The following is a 13,396-nucleotide window of genomic DNA, read 5'->3' as shown; positions in this document are numbered from 1 at the left end:
ATATATTTTTTTTTTTATAAAAAAAAAAAAATTTAAAAATTTTTTCCACAAAAAACGGGGGTTTTAAAAAAAAAAAAAAAAAAAAAAAAAAAAGTCTAACAGCTAAAATCTGTGCCTTGGAATGGATGTCAGGATGTTCGTCTGCCTTTCTCCCTCCCAACAATCCCGCCTCCGTGAAACTGAAGTATTTATGGTCACATAATGTTTCCAAATGTTTTCTAGCGTCTGGGACGGCTATCCGATCCTCAAGGTTATTGCTCTGATGCCACAAAGCAACTGGGGGGGGGGTTTACACTTCATTAGTGCAACGAATGACGAAATAGTCCACTTTACAGTCGTGCTCAATGTTAGGAAAAAAAAACAAAAAAAAACGTCCTTTTCATCCCGCATTTATTTATTGTCCCTGTAATAGAGCCATAGTGCACAAGAAATCAACAGTAAATCAGCTAGAATAAATTGAAGTTGCCTTGGTGGATGATCAGTTTAAATACAGCATCGGTAAGCTAATCATAAAACCTAAATAACCTGTAGAAGTAGTCTGACCAGATTACACAGATACGGTTTATAGATTCTGGTCGAGTCCCTAAACAAATTTTACTTGAATTATGTTGTTTCATTCTTTGTCCAGTTTGTTTTGTTTGTGCAACTAATTTTTTAAAACTCAGGCTATTTTTTTGTGGAAGGTTTGGACTTTTTTTTTTTTTTTGAAGTTCATGCATAGTATTTTCTGCATCAAATGACTCTTGGCTCCAAACTATTTTAAGTGAAATTTCTCCCAGTATAATGAAGCTCAAAGTGAGAGTGGTAGACATCAAAATATCAACAGGTGCCATCAAAACAGAGAGCAAACTTGTCAATATGTTACGTTAACATGCCGACATATTAATAGACGTTAACAGGTTGTTAACGTCTTGTTAACATGTCAATAATAGCTTAGCATTGTTTTACTGAAAGAAAGAATACAGCTATGTCCATTAACACAAAAAGAAAAATAAGAAAAATTAAAGTTTCCTTTAAAAAACTTGCAATCATAATGCTCTGCTCTGATTGGTGTGAGTGACATAATCTTGAAGATGTGAGTCATGCAGCAGAAACCTGCTTTAATAGTGTTGGTCAACAAAGCCGACTAATTTCATGTCACTGTTGATTAACATCAGTGTCATCCCCTCTGCTGCAACCCAAATCCAAACGATTGAGTAACTAAAGTTAATTACATGTTTTAGTTTTAAGTAAGAGCCTCTGCATGAATATCGGTCTGGTTGTAGTCCGAACACGGCAAAATTAGCACTAAAAACTGTATTTCACACTGTACTTTACCACCGTCTGCCATCAAAGACGGGACATGGGAACTTCGACAGGCTTAAATGATAAGTCGACCAAAAATTAAAGCATGTTGTGTTGTGAAATCAAGGAGGAATCTCTGCAAGGAAAACTTATTTGGGAGTGGGAGTACACAAATGATAAGACACAGTGGCCAGCTTCTCAGTGTTGCAATGGTAATCTGTGGGAATATGCTGAAGAAACAAATCGTCCAGACCATGGGGAGGATCACCACTGTCACATGTTTTCACTAGTTGTGGTTAATGGCTCACTGGAGTCCTGAAGTCTAAGAAATTGCCTTATGGATTTTTTTGTCTTTTTTTTTTTTTTTTTTACTTTTAATCGGTTGTTATGATGATTAATCGATTTAAAAAAAGGAAAAGTCTCCAGATTTTTTACTGAGCCACTTTTTTTTTTTTATAAAATATTAGAGCTATATTAAAAGATGCAAATGAAAACGTATTTTTATTTTTACATATGAAAAATAAATATTTATGTCTAAAATGCAATAAGAAGCATTCCATTAGTAGATCTGAATTGGGTGAAGCTAGAGCTTAAGTTTTGTCTTAAATGCAAAAGGTATGTTTGGTTTTTTTGGGGGGGGTTTAGCTTTGGCTCAAGTATTGCTCTGAAAATGTTGGGGTTTTCTCAGAAAATGTACGTTTTCAAGTCTGTACACTCCAGCTAATGATTAATCAATTACTAAATTAGTTGACGATTATGTCAGTAATTGATTAATCACGATTAATCATTTCAGTCCTAGCTTGGCGTGCGATTTAACCTACTTCAGGTTATCAGACAAGACCTATTTACAATATATTTTTGATGATACAACATTTTGATGACTCAGTCTTGGGTGTGTCAATTAAAATGTAACTCTTCTAAAAATTATGGCAAAATCAATCAAGCAACATTTTATGATTTCAGAAGTGTCGCAGTAATATAAGCTGCTTTTGCATTTGCCTTACGCATTCAGGGTATTTTTTATATTAATATTTGCACAAAAAAAGGTAAACAAGAAATCTGAAAGGGGGCTAATGCTATTTCACGATGCTGTATTAGCTTTTAGAATCACAGAGATTCGTCAGAGCCCTGCTATTAGGCACTGAAGGGCCTCTTGAAGCAGAAAGCAAGGCGTGGCTGTGGAGAGGGTTATCTGAGGCACTAAGTTATCACTCAGCCCTCCCTGGCCTCCATCTCTACTCCCTCAATCATAACTCCTCTTAACCATGGCCAGATGTGCTGCTGGCCTCTCTCCAGCTCAGCATTAGACCACTGAATGGCTTAGAGTCTTAAGAGCCAAAGATATTAGCTAAAAAGACAGAAAAAAAAATTTGAATCTACCCTCTTCTATGAGAGCCCAGTCATTAAATTTGGGGAGAAATCTCACTCAGCACTAGGACGGCGATAAGAAGGCTGCTCTAAAATAAAGCTGCTGACATGAATGTCTTGGTGAATATGAACTTTCAAGTTATTTTAGAAGAAAACAGACGCCGTGTCTGGATTGTTTCGCCATGAGAGAACTAATGGCAAATTTGTAAGTTAGACGCATAAAATATAATCCTTGAAAATCGGTGCTGGGAAACAGCTAGTTTGTTTTAACCATGCAGAATGCTTCATGCTTATCAGTTTTCTCGGTCCCGCTTCAAGACTTCAAATTTTTAGCTGAATGATCTTCGAGCAGGTGGAAAACATTGTTTGTTCAAACATTTGCTGTTGTTTGAGGACTGAACTGTCGGATGAGAGGAGGAGTGAGGAGGAAGTTCAAGCCATCGATCCTAATGGGGAAGGATCATATTCCCTACTCTCATGTCTCTCTAACAATACTACCAGAGATTTAATATGGAGCAGCAAAAACAAATGAGGTTGATTAGCAGTGTTTGCCAACAATTAATGCCGTCATCCAGGACATGTTACCGTGGAATATGCTGCTCAGAAATTGAGTCGTTTGCGTGAAACCATCATAACAGTCTTCAGTCAGAGGCTTTTTCATATTCGTTGCAAGACTAACTGCTACTGGAGAATCCTCTTGCCCACAGCATCACCATTCACAACGCCTCTTCAAAGATACTTGGTTACAATTTACGACAATATTTAATTTTCCTTTATTTTTTAATTTAATTTGAATTCTCCAGAAGGTTCCTGCTAAAAGGGGTTTGCATGAACATCTGAGGTGACATTTTAAGCTTTAAGAGCAAGTAGGTGGGATTCAACTCGCAGCATCCATCTGCCTTTGGGAAGTTTGACGTATCTATTTTCAGACCGTTCACCCACACTCGCACCTCTGCCTACGGCTTTTCCAACATGCATCAAATAAATCCGGAGGAGAGAAATGATCAGGTCACAGCAGGTAGAAACGCACGAGTCCGTGCTTGTTGCTGGATCTGACGGGGTTTTTTTTTTTTTCTTTCACTCTCTCGCCACTGCCTCATACATCACACTGACCCAGTTCTCACAGACTGCCTCCCTGAAGACACAGAGCCAGCGATAAGGAGGCACAGAGGGGAAGGATGACAGCGCCGTGAGACCAGGAGAACAGTTGGATGTAATGAGCAAACAGACATATGGAGGGCTGGGAAAGAACCAGAACAAGAGGCCGATTGATCCGATTGATCTCATTGATTGCATTGCAGCAGCTTGCTGCCGAGAAGATTCATGGTGTCGTCCTTAAGCATCTTGAATATACAGCATATTAGCAACAATCAGGGTGCCAGCAAAAAAAAAAAAACAATAAAAAACACCAAAAAAAAAAAAAAAAGTAGATGTCAAATATGTGATCTTGGTTATTTACAGGTTAAAGCCAGTGGCAATAAGCAATTATTACATAACAAATTAAAATAAGCTTGGTCATTTTCATTCTGATTAACATTTTTAAGGTTTAAGGCTTAAATCAGGCTTCATATAAGGGCTGGGCGATACAGCTTAAAAATAAACATTTATTTTATTTTTCCATATCAGATCTGATTTTTTTCTCTCTTTTCTAAAAAAAGAAATGACAAATGAAAACAAAAATATCTTCAAAAAATGGCTTATTTCAATCATCCTTCCTGTGAGTTGTATGACGGGGGGCCAGGCTACAAGAATTTGTCTAATTAGGAGAATACAGCAATAACATAAGCAGAATAAAGACACAATTTTACCAGAAGAATGTCTTAAAATGATGAGAAAAAAGGAGGGGGAAAAAAAAAGCTTCAATTAAGTTTTTTGTTGTTTTTTTTTTTAAGCATTTGAGTTCTCAAAAATTACATCATTCCCCAAATATTGACACTTTTTTTCTGGTAATATTAAGAAATTTTTCTTCCATTATTTTGATTTTGTCATTAGACTTATTTCAAAGTCCAAACTAAATCTTCCAAAAAAATTTGACCAATCAGATTCAAAGCCTGAGCCAGAAGACTGAGCAGAAACATTGACATTTTACAAAAGTTTCACTCCTCTCGCAACATCCAACTTTGCTGACAGAAGAGTTTCCTCTCTGGGCAAAAGACGAGCATCTCCTCTCCCACCACCTCGCAAGTTCACTTTGGTAATGAGGCGTCTCAATGGGACAGTAGCATGTACACACAGACAAACACAGAGCGCTCTGTTCGGGCAGAGTGACCCGTCAGGTGACACGCTACGTCTTGTGACACCAATTAGGGAGAAGGGTCACTGTGGGGGCGACGAGGACAAAAGGGATACACAGTGTGCAGGGTGCAAACGAGAGGAGTTTCTCACAATGTTTCACATGTTCACATGTCACAAGAAGAAAAAGAACGAGATCAGATACAATCCTGCAATAATGAGGAATGTGGACAGCAGAAAGAGTAAAGTAGTTCTAACACAAGACACCAGGCCTGGTTGCAGCGAACGCAAGCCAGCCATCACCCCCGTATTCTGACCTAAAGCCTCCGCAGCCAATCAGCAGCCAGGATCTTTACAACTGAGCTCTATTCAGCAAAAATTAATTAGGCAAGCAGGCAAGACGAGCTGCTGGGTTCAGCAAAGGCCTCTGGACCACCGCTTTGCAACACAACGGTCACCAATACCAAACCCATTAGTGAGTAATAAAGAGCAATTCAACATGTAATTTGTCTTTGCATTGTAAAATACAGAAAATCTTCTCTTGTATCCTATTGAATCCTAGTTAGAATGACGCATTACCTGAACTTGACCGCTTATTGACAGCAGATGGATCAATACTTCTCTATTGACAAAGTTCTTGCATCTTACGGACACTTCTGCAAACTGCTGAAGAAAGCATGACTTTTCAGGGCTGTGAGAGGAAATCCTGCATGCAGCTGCAGAGAGGTCGATGAGGATTAACCTCCAGTCTGGTGACATCTACCACCCCACCCCCCCCAGCACTAACGCAACTTTACTGGATGCTTCAGGCATTAGAAAGCCCAAACATGTTTGCTCTACACTGAAATTGCAGTTTCAGTGTGTGCAAGAGTGTAATCACAGTAGACTGCTTAGGCACCATATTTGGTAGGTTACTTTCTGCTTGCCAGTTATAGACTATTATTGGCCTTTCACCTGATCTGGTTTTGCGTTAATGCTCCAATTTGATGTTGATTTCAGAGACCAAGAGGCTGAAGTTGACAGTAGACAAGAAAAATTGAAGAAAATGTTGGATAATCGCAATGGATACAATTATTTTTTTTCAAAATATACCCTAACTGTACAATCAAACTCTGAAACCCCACTTATTTGCAGATTTTTCTTCTGAATTTAACTCCAAATTATTCGTGGAAAATTCACCTAGTCGCAGATTTTTATGTAGATATTGGTTGAGGTTTTAAAAGCAGCCAATTGAGGAGAACCATTCATTTTCCTTGGTGTTGACTGGCTGTAACCCTAGTGCAGAAATAAGGAAGACTGTGATTGTTAGCTTCTGCCAAGAAAGTTTACTCTGTGCATGATATGATCAATTTGGTGTTTGAACTATTAAAATAGAACAGAGAAATGAACGCTGAATGGGGTAGACAGGTAGATGGACTGATTATAAACAACTGGAAGGACAGAGACGATGGATAGAGGAACAGATTGATTGATATCCTTCTGGAGAATCTGATAGATGTCCAGAAGGATGGAGGGACGACAAAGACTGACAACTGGATGGACTTTCATAACCAACACAAGTCAAACTATTGACACCCAGATAGTCTGATGGAGGATGGCTAGATGAGCAGAAGATGGATAATCAATCAGAAGGACACGTGGACAGATGGATGAACCAACATTGACACAAAAGGACAGGAAACAACATTTTTCCCCATGCTTATTATGCAAACTACATTGCAAGCTTGCTCAAATTGGAAATAAATACAAAATTTGCTCCAAACACTGCCCTGTGGTACAAAACAAGTATCACACAGCCCATGTGGTTGGTGGGCCTTTAAACAGATTGAAGGATAGGTTCAGCAGCAGCTCAGAGCCTTTGTGCCCATCAGGCAGAGCTTGCCCTGCCCCCCGAGGACGACCGTCTGATTCTGAGGGCAGGGGCGAGGCTGCCACTCCGATTGGCAGAGTAAACAAAGGGAAAAGATGGACCACACAAGCTACAAAGCTGCAGAGATTCAGAACAAGCTTCTCCAGATTTAACCAGAGATCTGCAGGAAACGATGTTTGTTTCTATTCTTCTGAAACTGGGCATTCTGATGTTAATTTTCTAAACGCGGGAGGAGTGTGAAAATAACAGGGCACATGAGTTGGCACACCCCACACAGGTCGGCATGGGCGCGACTATATATGGTGATTCAGTACGGCAGGGAGAATCTTCTCTGCATGCCATTTGCAATTCAAGGATCCATGTTTCGCTCTTGGGCTTATCTTGGGTCATTTTTTCCTTCTTTCGAGTCATGATATCTAAAGAGGGGCCCCAGACTTGGTACACTCTGTCGGTCAGTGCCACTGATAAGCAGGAAGAGCTTAGTAAGAAGCTCTTTGTCTAACACACAAGCATGTAAAAACACAGAGGTCAAATATTTGGAAATACGGTGACTAATGGAAGAGAGTATGAAATGTAACTTCCAGACAACTGGATAGTTTACACATGATAGAAGTGTCGACAGATGTATAATCAGGATGACATCAGAAAATCTTGTGTAACCAAAGGGAGCAGATCGCAGTCCGATTAGAAAACAACTTAAATATTAGTTTGTAAGCTTATTAATGCAAAACCTGAACTCAAATTAATCTCCGCCGGCTTGCATACCAATCAGCTAACTGTCCAAACCAACATATGTGATTTAAAGTGTGCTTTTTCACCCTAAAGCAATTTTCATTAAGCCTGTCTGTCAAAAGAAACAGAGGGGGGAAAAACTGCTTTGCTGTGTTTTCAGAAGCTGACTGTAATCTGGCACCTCTCCAGGGGCGATGGCCGTTATCCTGACAGACCGAGCAGGTTTAGAGAGACAGGAGCACAGCGTGGCCACGAAAACATTTACATGGCATTTCAAGACCAGGAAATCAGCTTCTCCCTTCATTTTTACAGTGTAAAGTCAAGATGTCTTCACAGATTTCTGTGTTCTTGTTTATAGCCAGTTTTGCAGAAATATGAAAACAGAGTTTGTGCACTTTATTCTAAAATAGTTGCACATTTTAGAATTTAAAGTGGCTATGAAATCTTGTCAATATCTGGGTCTTGACCCACGTCAGATCAGTGAATTTTTTTAAATACATTTATCAATTTATGTCAGCAGATGTCAGTCTTCCATATGGAACATAAATTACTTACTAATTTTTACTATGCAAGTCTTTTCCACATCTTCAAAACAGGAGCTTCGCATTCCTTCTTTATATTTCCACCTAAACCAGATTTCTCACCAACACTTTAAATTATTTTTCTTCCGCTGCAATCGGTGCCATAAAAACAACAACAGAAGAAGAACTACGGAAGCAGTGCAGAAGAGTAGCAGCTATGGGAGTAGGGTTGGAGTGGCACTCATGTTTTATTCAGTAGCTTTCATCTTCTTGAATAGTACATGTTTGAAAAGGATCGCTTTAAGCGTCGGCCATTAAGACAAAATTAAAACGGGGGTCGAGCAACGCTGCAGATGTGTGCTGCCATTTAGATATGACCTTATAACCAAACTGATCTTAAATTTCTTTAGACTAAAGTAGTATGTGTTGCTGTTGGAGATCTAGCCTACTTCAGGTTGTCCGTCAGGTTCTATTCAAGTGATTTTATTCTGAAGGACTAAAGTAGGTAGCCACAAGTGTGGCAGCTGTTATAGTTATATTTTCAAATGTATTGTTGCTTTCATTGAAGTAACAATTCTGGCAATACTGATACTTTTGAGGATCTTGGACATCATTAATGGGAGTTTGTCACGACAATGAATCAAAATTATTACAAGAACATTACTATGATAAATGCCTGACCAATTCAGAACAAGTCCCAGAAAGAATAAGCTCAAACACATTGTGACAAAAAAAAAAAAAAAAAAAAAATTGGGGGGAAAAAGGTGGCTTGCAAAGTGTGACCAAGCAGTGGACAAAGCAGAAAAGGCCTCAGAGGGAGGACAAAACTCCTCCCAGTTTTCAGTTAGAGAGGAGCCTGTTGTGATTATTCAGTCGGTTGGACTTTGAAACGCTGCAGACAAACGCCTCCTTTCTACAGACCCCAGCGACTGACGGGGCGAGAGACCCAAACGGCCCACGGAGACAAGCCGAGCTTTGTGGGTTCCTGTCTGGAGCCGGACAGCTGCTCCTCTCTCAGTCGCGAACGCCACATCCCTCCGGCCAGTTCGCTAATCGACAGCCGATCGACAGGAAGCCGCTGCGGCAGAGCCCCAGCACTTGGCAGCGACTTCACTGGAGACAGTTTGGGCTTATCTCGTGCAGGCTGCCTGCAACTACTACATCTTTTGTGTCAACTGCGAGCTAATCTGACAACTGTGAGCTCCATTCTCACATGGCGGCGTTCGCAAATAGAATTAGCGTCGAACGCTGAATGTAGAAAGAGATTAAATGGTCAAAAAAAGAGAGAGAGAGGGAGAGGCTCTAATTCCCTTCCCCATGATATGTTGAGTTTAAAAGCATGTGGTGAGAAGATAACATGGAAGGATCCACACTGAAAGAGTTGACTTCCAAGTAGTCACATGAGCACAATTTCAAGGAGGGGAGAGACTGGGAGTTTATTATGCTGGAGCGACTGAATGCAGGTCACTGGAGCACTGCTGAAAGCTTGCACAAAACAGCATTAACCCGCAATGCCACGCTTTGAACTGGACATATCTGCTGGGTAATGCCATTTAGTGATCCAGCTGCAAGAAGAAGAAAAAAAAAAAAACAAACATGCACAGAAAGATGAATCCGTCTGCCTCCATTCCTGCTTGGCAATGTCTTTCAGCAGTAAGCAGTGGTAGTTTAAGGCATGGAAATGCAACACCGAGTGCAGATGGACAAGAGAAACGGAATTAGTCACCAAATCAGGAAAAAGTCTCAACTTTCTTGCTTTTGGTGACCAGACTTTAGTTTAAAAATAAAAAAAAACTGACTTTGTATATAGTTTTTCAGTTACTGACATGTTTTCAATTTGTTTCCCTTTTTTTTTTTTTTTAAATGATTGAATTGAGAGAAAATCAGGCATCCAAAAGACAGATCCTATCGTTTATCATTCCTTATAGCATATTCTCCTTATTTGCGAGTTTTTTAAAATCAAATTTCCCCGTCAAAGTTCTTCACTTTTAATCTGTATCGTTGCATCAGTGTGTTTGAGCCGCATGAGGGAACACAGAATGGATTTGAAGAATATTTGGCAACGATTAAAACAGTTCTTGACCAACGCAGACTGATTTTCGTCATTAAAGATCTTGAGGAACTGTCCATTGAGATGACGTTCAAGCACCGCTGAATCACATGCTGCCGCTGCCAAAGGTGATGCAGGTAGATTTGTAATGACCCAGCTGACCCCACCTTGCATGCACCTGCAGCGCCACCCACGCCATTGCCATGCCAACACAACAGAGGGAGCTACAAGTTAAGACTACATGCAGAGGCGCCGTTTTGGGGTGAATTTGTACAGAAACCAAATCAGATGGAAGGATTCAAACTGGAAAAATTAGCAGTTCTGAAGACAATCCCAGCTGGGAGACGGTTTGAGTCAAACTCTGGTTTAAACCTGCAAGGTAAAAACCCAGAGATTCACCAAACAGCAGGTGCCACAGTGCACTTTTTGAGTTTGAAATAAATCAGCCAAAAGGTTAGAAACATGAGCTTTGATACATAAAGCGGGGCTAATCTTTCTATTCCTCCATTTTGTTAGATTGAAAACCACATAGTGAAAACAAAAGGTTATTCTGGTCAAATCCAACTTCAGCATCTGGATACAAAAAAAATAAATAAATAAATAAATCAGTCAAATGTTGCTCTGCCATATTGTTTTTCCAATCCCAGCTGATCAGCTTGATTCTTGTGCCTCTTATGTCATCAACACGACACATATAAAGAAAAATCTGCTGTTGTGTTTCAGCACACTTTCTGAGAAACTCTGTGTTTTCTGAAATCCTGAAGTGGAAATCCATTTTCTTTGCTGTGCGTTGACCTGCGAACATTTGTTACTTGGAACACACACAAAAAAAAAATCCACAATTACATGGTTCTTAAAAACAGCTTTGTAGGCTGCAGTGTCACAACTCTCACTGACAAATGCTTGATATCAGGAAAGATCAAATATGCGATAATGTAGGAGGAAGTTGTCATGACAATATGGCATACAGTTAAACCAAATGCAGGGAAAAAGTGAATTCATAATTTCTGTCCCAGCAACATTGATCACTGAAAAATGTGTTTTTTATATATATATAAATTTTCCCAGAACATCTAAATGTTCTAGAAACAAAGTCTTTAGATACACATATATGATGAGCCAATATAACTTCTAAAGTTGAAATTTCAGAATCTGATCAATCTATTGTTCAAGTATAAATCATGTTCCACCCCAGGATGTTGCATCTACGTGATCTTGGCACGATTTTAAATCTTTTAATGCTCTGTTAGTTTGTGACATGACTCTTGGAGGTTTTCCCTACATTAAGGCAAGGGTTTCTTATCTACTCTTTTGTTGATGCAAGATGGGTGATGCATCAGAGTTTACATGGTCTGATTCAGCCATTAACCCTCGCTTCCCAGGCCAACTCTTAACAATAACACCAGAGGGAAAGCGCTGCTCGTTCTCCCACCATGTGGTCCAACCTAACCATCCAGCCTTAATGCCCCTTCCTTTGTTCTTAGAGTTTAAAACAGAAAATCAGATTAGATGAAAACAGGACAGGCCATGCCTCCAACCAACCTTGTATACTTGTCCATAGGTGCCATTTCCAACTACCTCCACCAGCTCAAATATCCCAGCCGGATCCTGCAGTAGAGAAAAAGGACAGGGTGGTTCAATAACAAGTGTTGTTACATCTTAAAACCGATAACATTGTCCGGTGTCCGCCAGCTGTTGCGCCCTGGTCTCCCCAACATGCCAAACGCATCTCGAACAAAGGAAAATCAGACACTGGCAACACCTCGATGAGCCTCAGCGCTCGTTTTTAAAGCATCTTTAGCACAAAGAAACGCCGAAACCCAGCCTGAAACCTGCCCATGTAATGCGCTTTAAACAGACGACGCTTTACAGAGAAATGTGAAATAAAGAAGAGGCAAAAAAAGGAGCAGGAAAAACATCGTCCCCAGTACTCACCCGCAATGAAGCCAAGTCTATGTCTACCAGACTTTTAGCTGGAGAGTCGTTCGCCATCTTTTCAAATAAAAGCCGGGCTTCCCTGTGACTCTACTAAATATGGCCGCTGTATCATTTGCGGGGGTTTTTCTTGGCAGATAAATTAAATATATGGCGCCGGGTCTTCCCGTCAAAGGAATCCGCTCTTCGGCAGTAGGCGCTCGGCTCCAGCTACTCCATGTTGAGGTGGCAGCGGGCTCACTGTGCTGCTGCTGCTGCCTCGCTGCTGTGGTCAAGCTAGTAGTCATTGTCTGACTTCCGCTGGGCCGTTTCAAAATAAAAGCATCTAATCTGTCCTCCCCAAAATAATGTTCATGAAAGATAACATTTATTACATATAATATATGTATGGAAACTGTATAGATAAGCATATAGATATCTGGGTATTTTGTTGCTTTTACTGCAATCAAAATAGAAAATAAACAGGTTACGTACGTACAAATACCTCCAATGATCATTTATGCCTGTTATTTGTTGCTTATTTCAAGCAGATACAATTCAGTTCATGTATTATTTAGAAGAGGATCTTTGTGTATATTTGAGAAATTTGAGAAAAATCAAGTCACTATAAGATCGGAGAAAATGGTCTATTGAATAAAGTAAGTAGAAAGTATATCAAAGAGCTAGTCACCACATAAAGAAGCAAAATATAAATCTTTGAACAACAAAAGTTTGTACATTCTGGATGTTTTGACTTTCTTTCATTTTATTCAAATGTATTTGTTTATTTATGTATTTTGCAGTTTGCTAGTTGCTTATATCCAGTAATTTTGAGCAATTTTTTTTTCAGTTTCCTGCCTCTTCAAAACAATTTATTACTTTAATCAGATTGGTATTTTACCATAATCGATAAGACCTCAAATGCATTTTTGTGAGTGTTTTGATATTGTTTTGGGCTATTTCTTTATATATATACATATTTTTCTCGTTTCCCTGTTTGTTTTGTTCAATTATATGCTCAGATATGTTTTTTCATAAATATGTGATTTTACTCCCTCTTGTTCTCTTTGTGTTCATCTGTTCATCATATTGCCATTTTAAAAAAATTCTTTATATTAAACCACACTTTGCACATGATTTTGCCCATTTCCAGATTTTCAACCAATCTATTGTTATTTTCCTACGTATCAATGTATTTTTCCTCTTTTATTGTGTCACGGTGACATCAGGAACTGTATCTGTCTTTCTTTTATGCTGAAGGTGAAGCTACCCCAGCAGAGCTTCTCTTCTGTTTGCTGTCCTCTGGCTTCACGCTGATTTAGAAGAGAATCCCTCAAACACAGGAAGCCGGTTGGCTGCACACAGAGAGATTAGGGCTGGGTCTCTCCTCAGTGAGCGTGGATACAGTGATGATAACACACAATT

General features: G+C 39.6%; 1 protein-coding gene across 10 annotated transcripts in view; it reads right to left on the bottom strand.

Annotated features, from left to right (window-relative positions):
* LOC106950970 (mitogen-activated protein kinase kinase kinase kinase 4-like) overlaps window positions 1-12,274 on the bottom strand; it is a 37,349-nt gene extending 25,075 nt beyond the window's left edge. For 5 of the 10 annotated variants that reach the window (XM_015038169.1, XM_015038170.1, XM_015038171.1 and 2 more), the window contains exons 1-2: window positions 11,993-12,274; window positions 11,600-11,665 (exon numbers count right to left, since the gene is read on the bottom strand). In XM_015038169.1, the coding sequence (XP_014893655.1) occupies window positions 11,600-11,665; window positions 11,993-12,049 (123 nt within the window). In that variant the 5' untranslated portion in view covers window positions 12,050-12,274. The remainder of the gene's footprint in view (window positions 1-11,599; window positions 11,666-11,992) is intronic. The other 5 variants (XM_015038174.1, XM_015038177.1, XM_015038178.1 and 2 more) reach the window with 1 other exon arrangement.
* Window positions 12,275-13,396: the final 1,122 nt, after the last annotated feature.

Source organism: Poecilia latipinna, unplaced genomic scaffold, assembly GCF_001443285.1.
Source record: "Poecilia latipinna isolate Pla-1442-1.1 unplaced genomic scaffold, P_latipinna-1.0 Scaffold432, whole genome shotgun sequence".
Taxonomy (NCBI): Eukaryota; Metazoa; Chordata; class Actinopteri; order Cyprinodontiformes; family Poeciliidae; genus Poecilia; species Poecilia latipinna.
The sequence above is the reverse complement of the archived record's forward strand: the minus strand, read 5'-3'. Positions and strand labels throughout refer to the sequence as shown.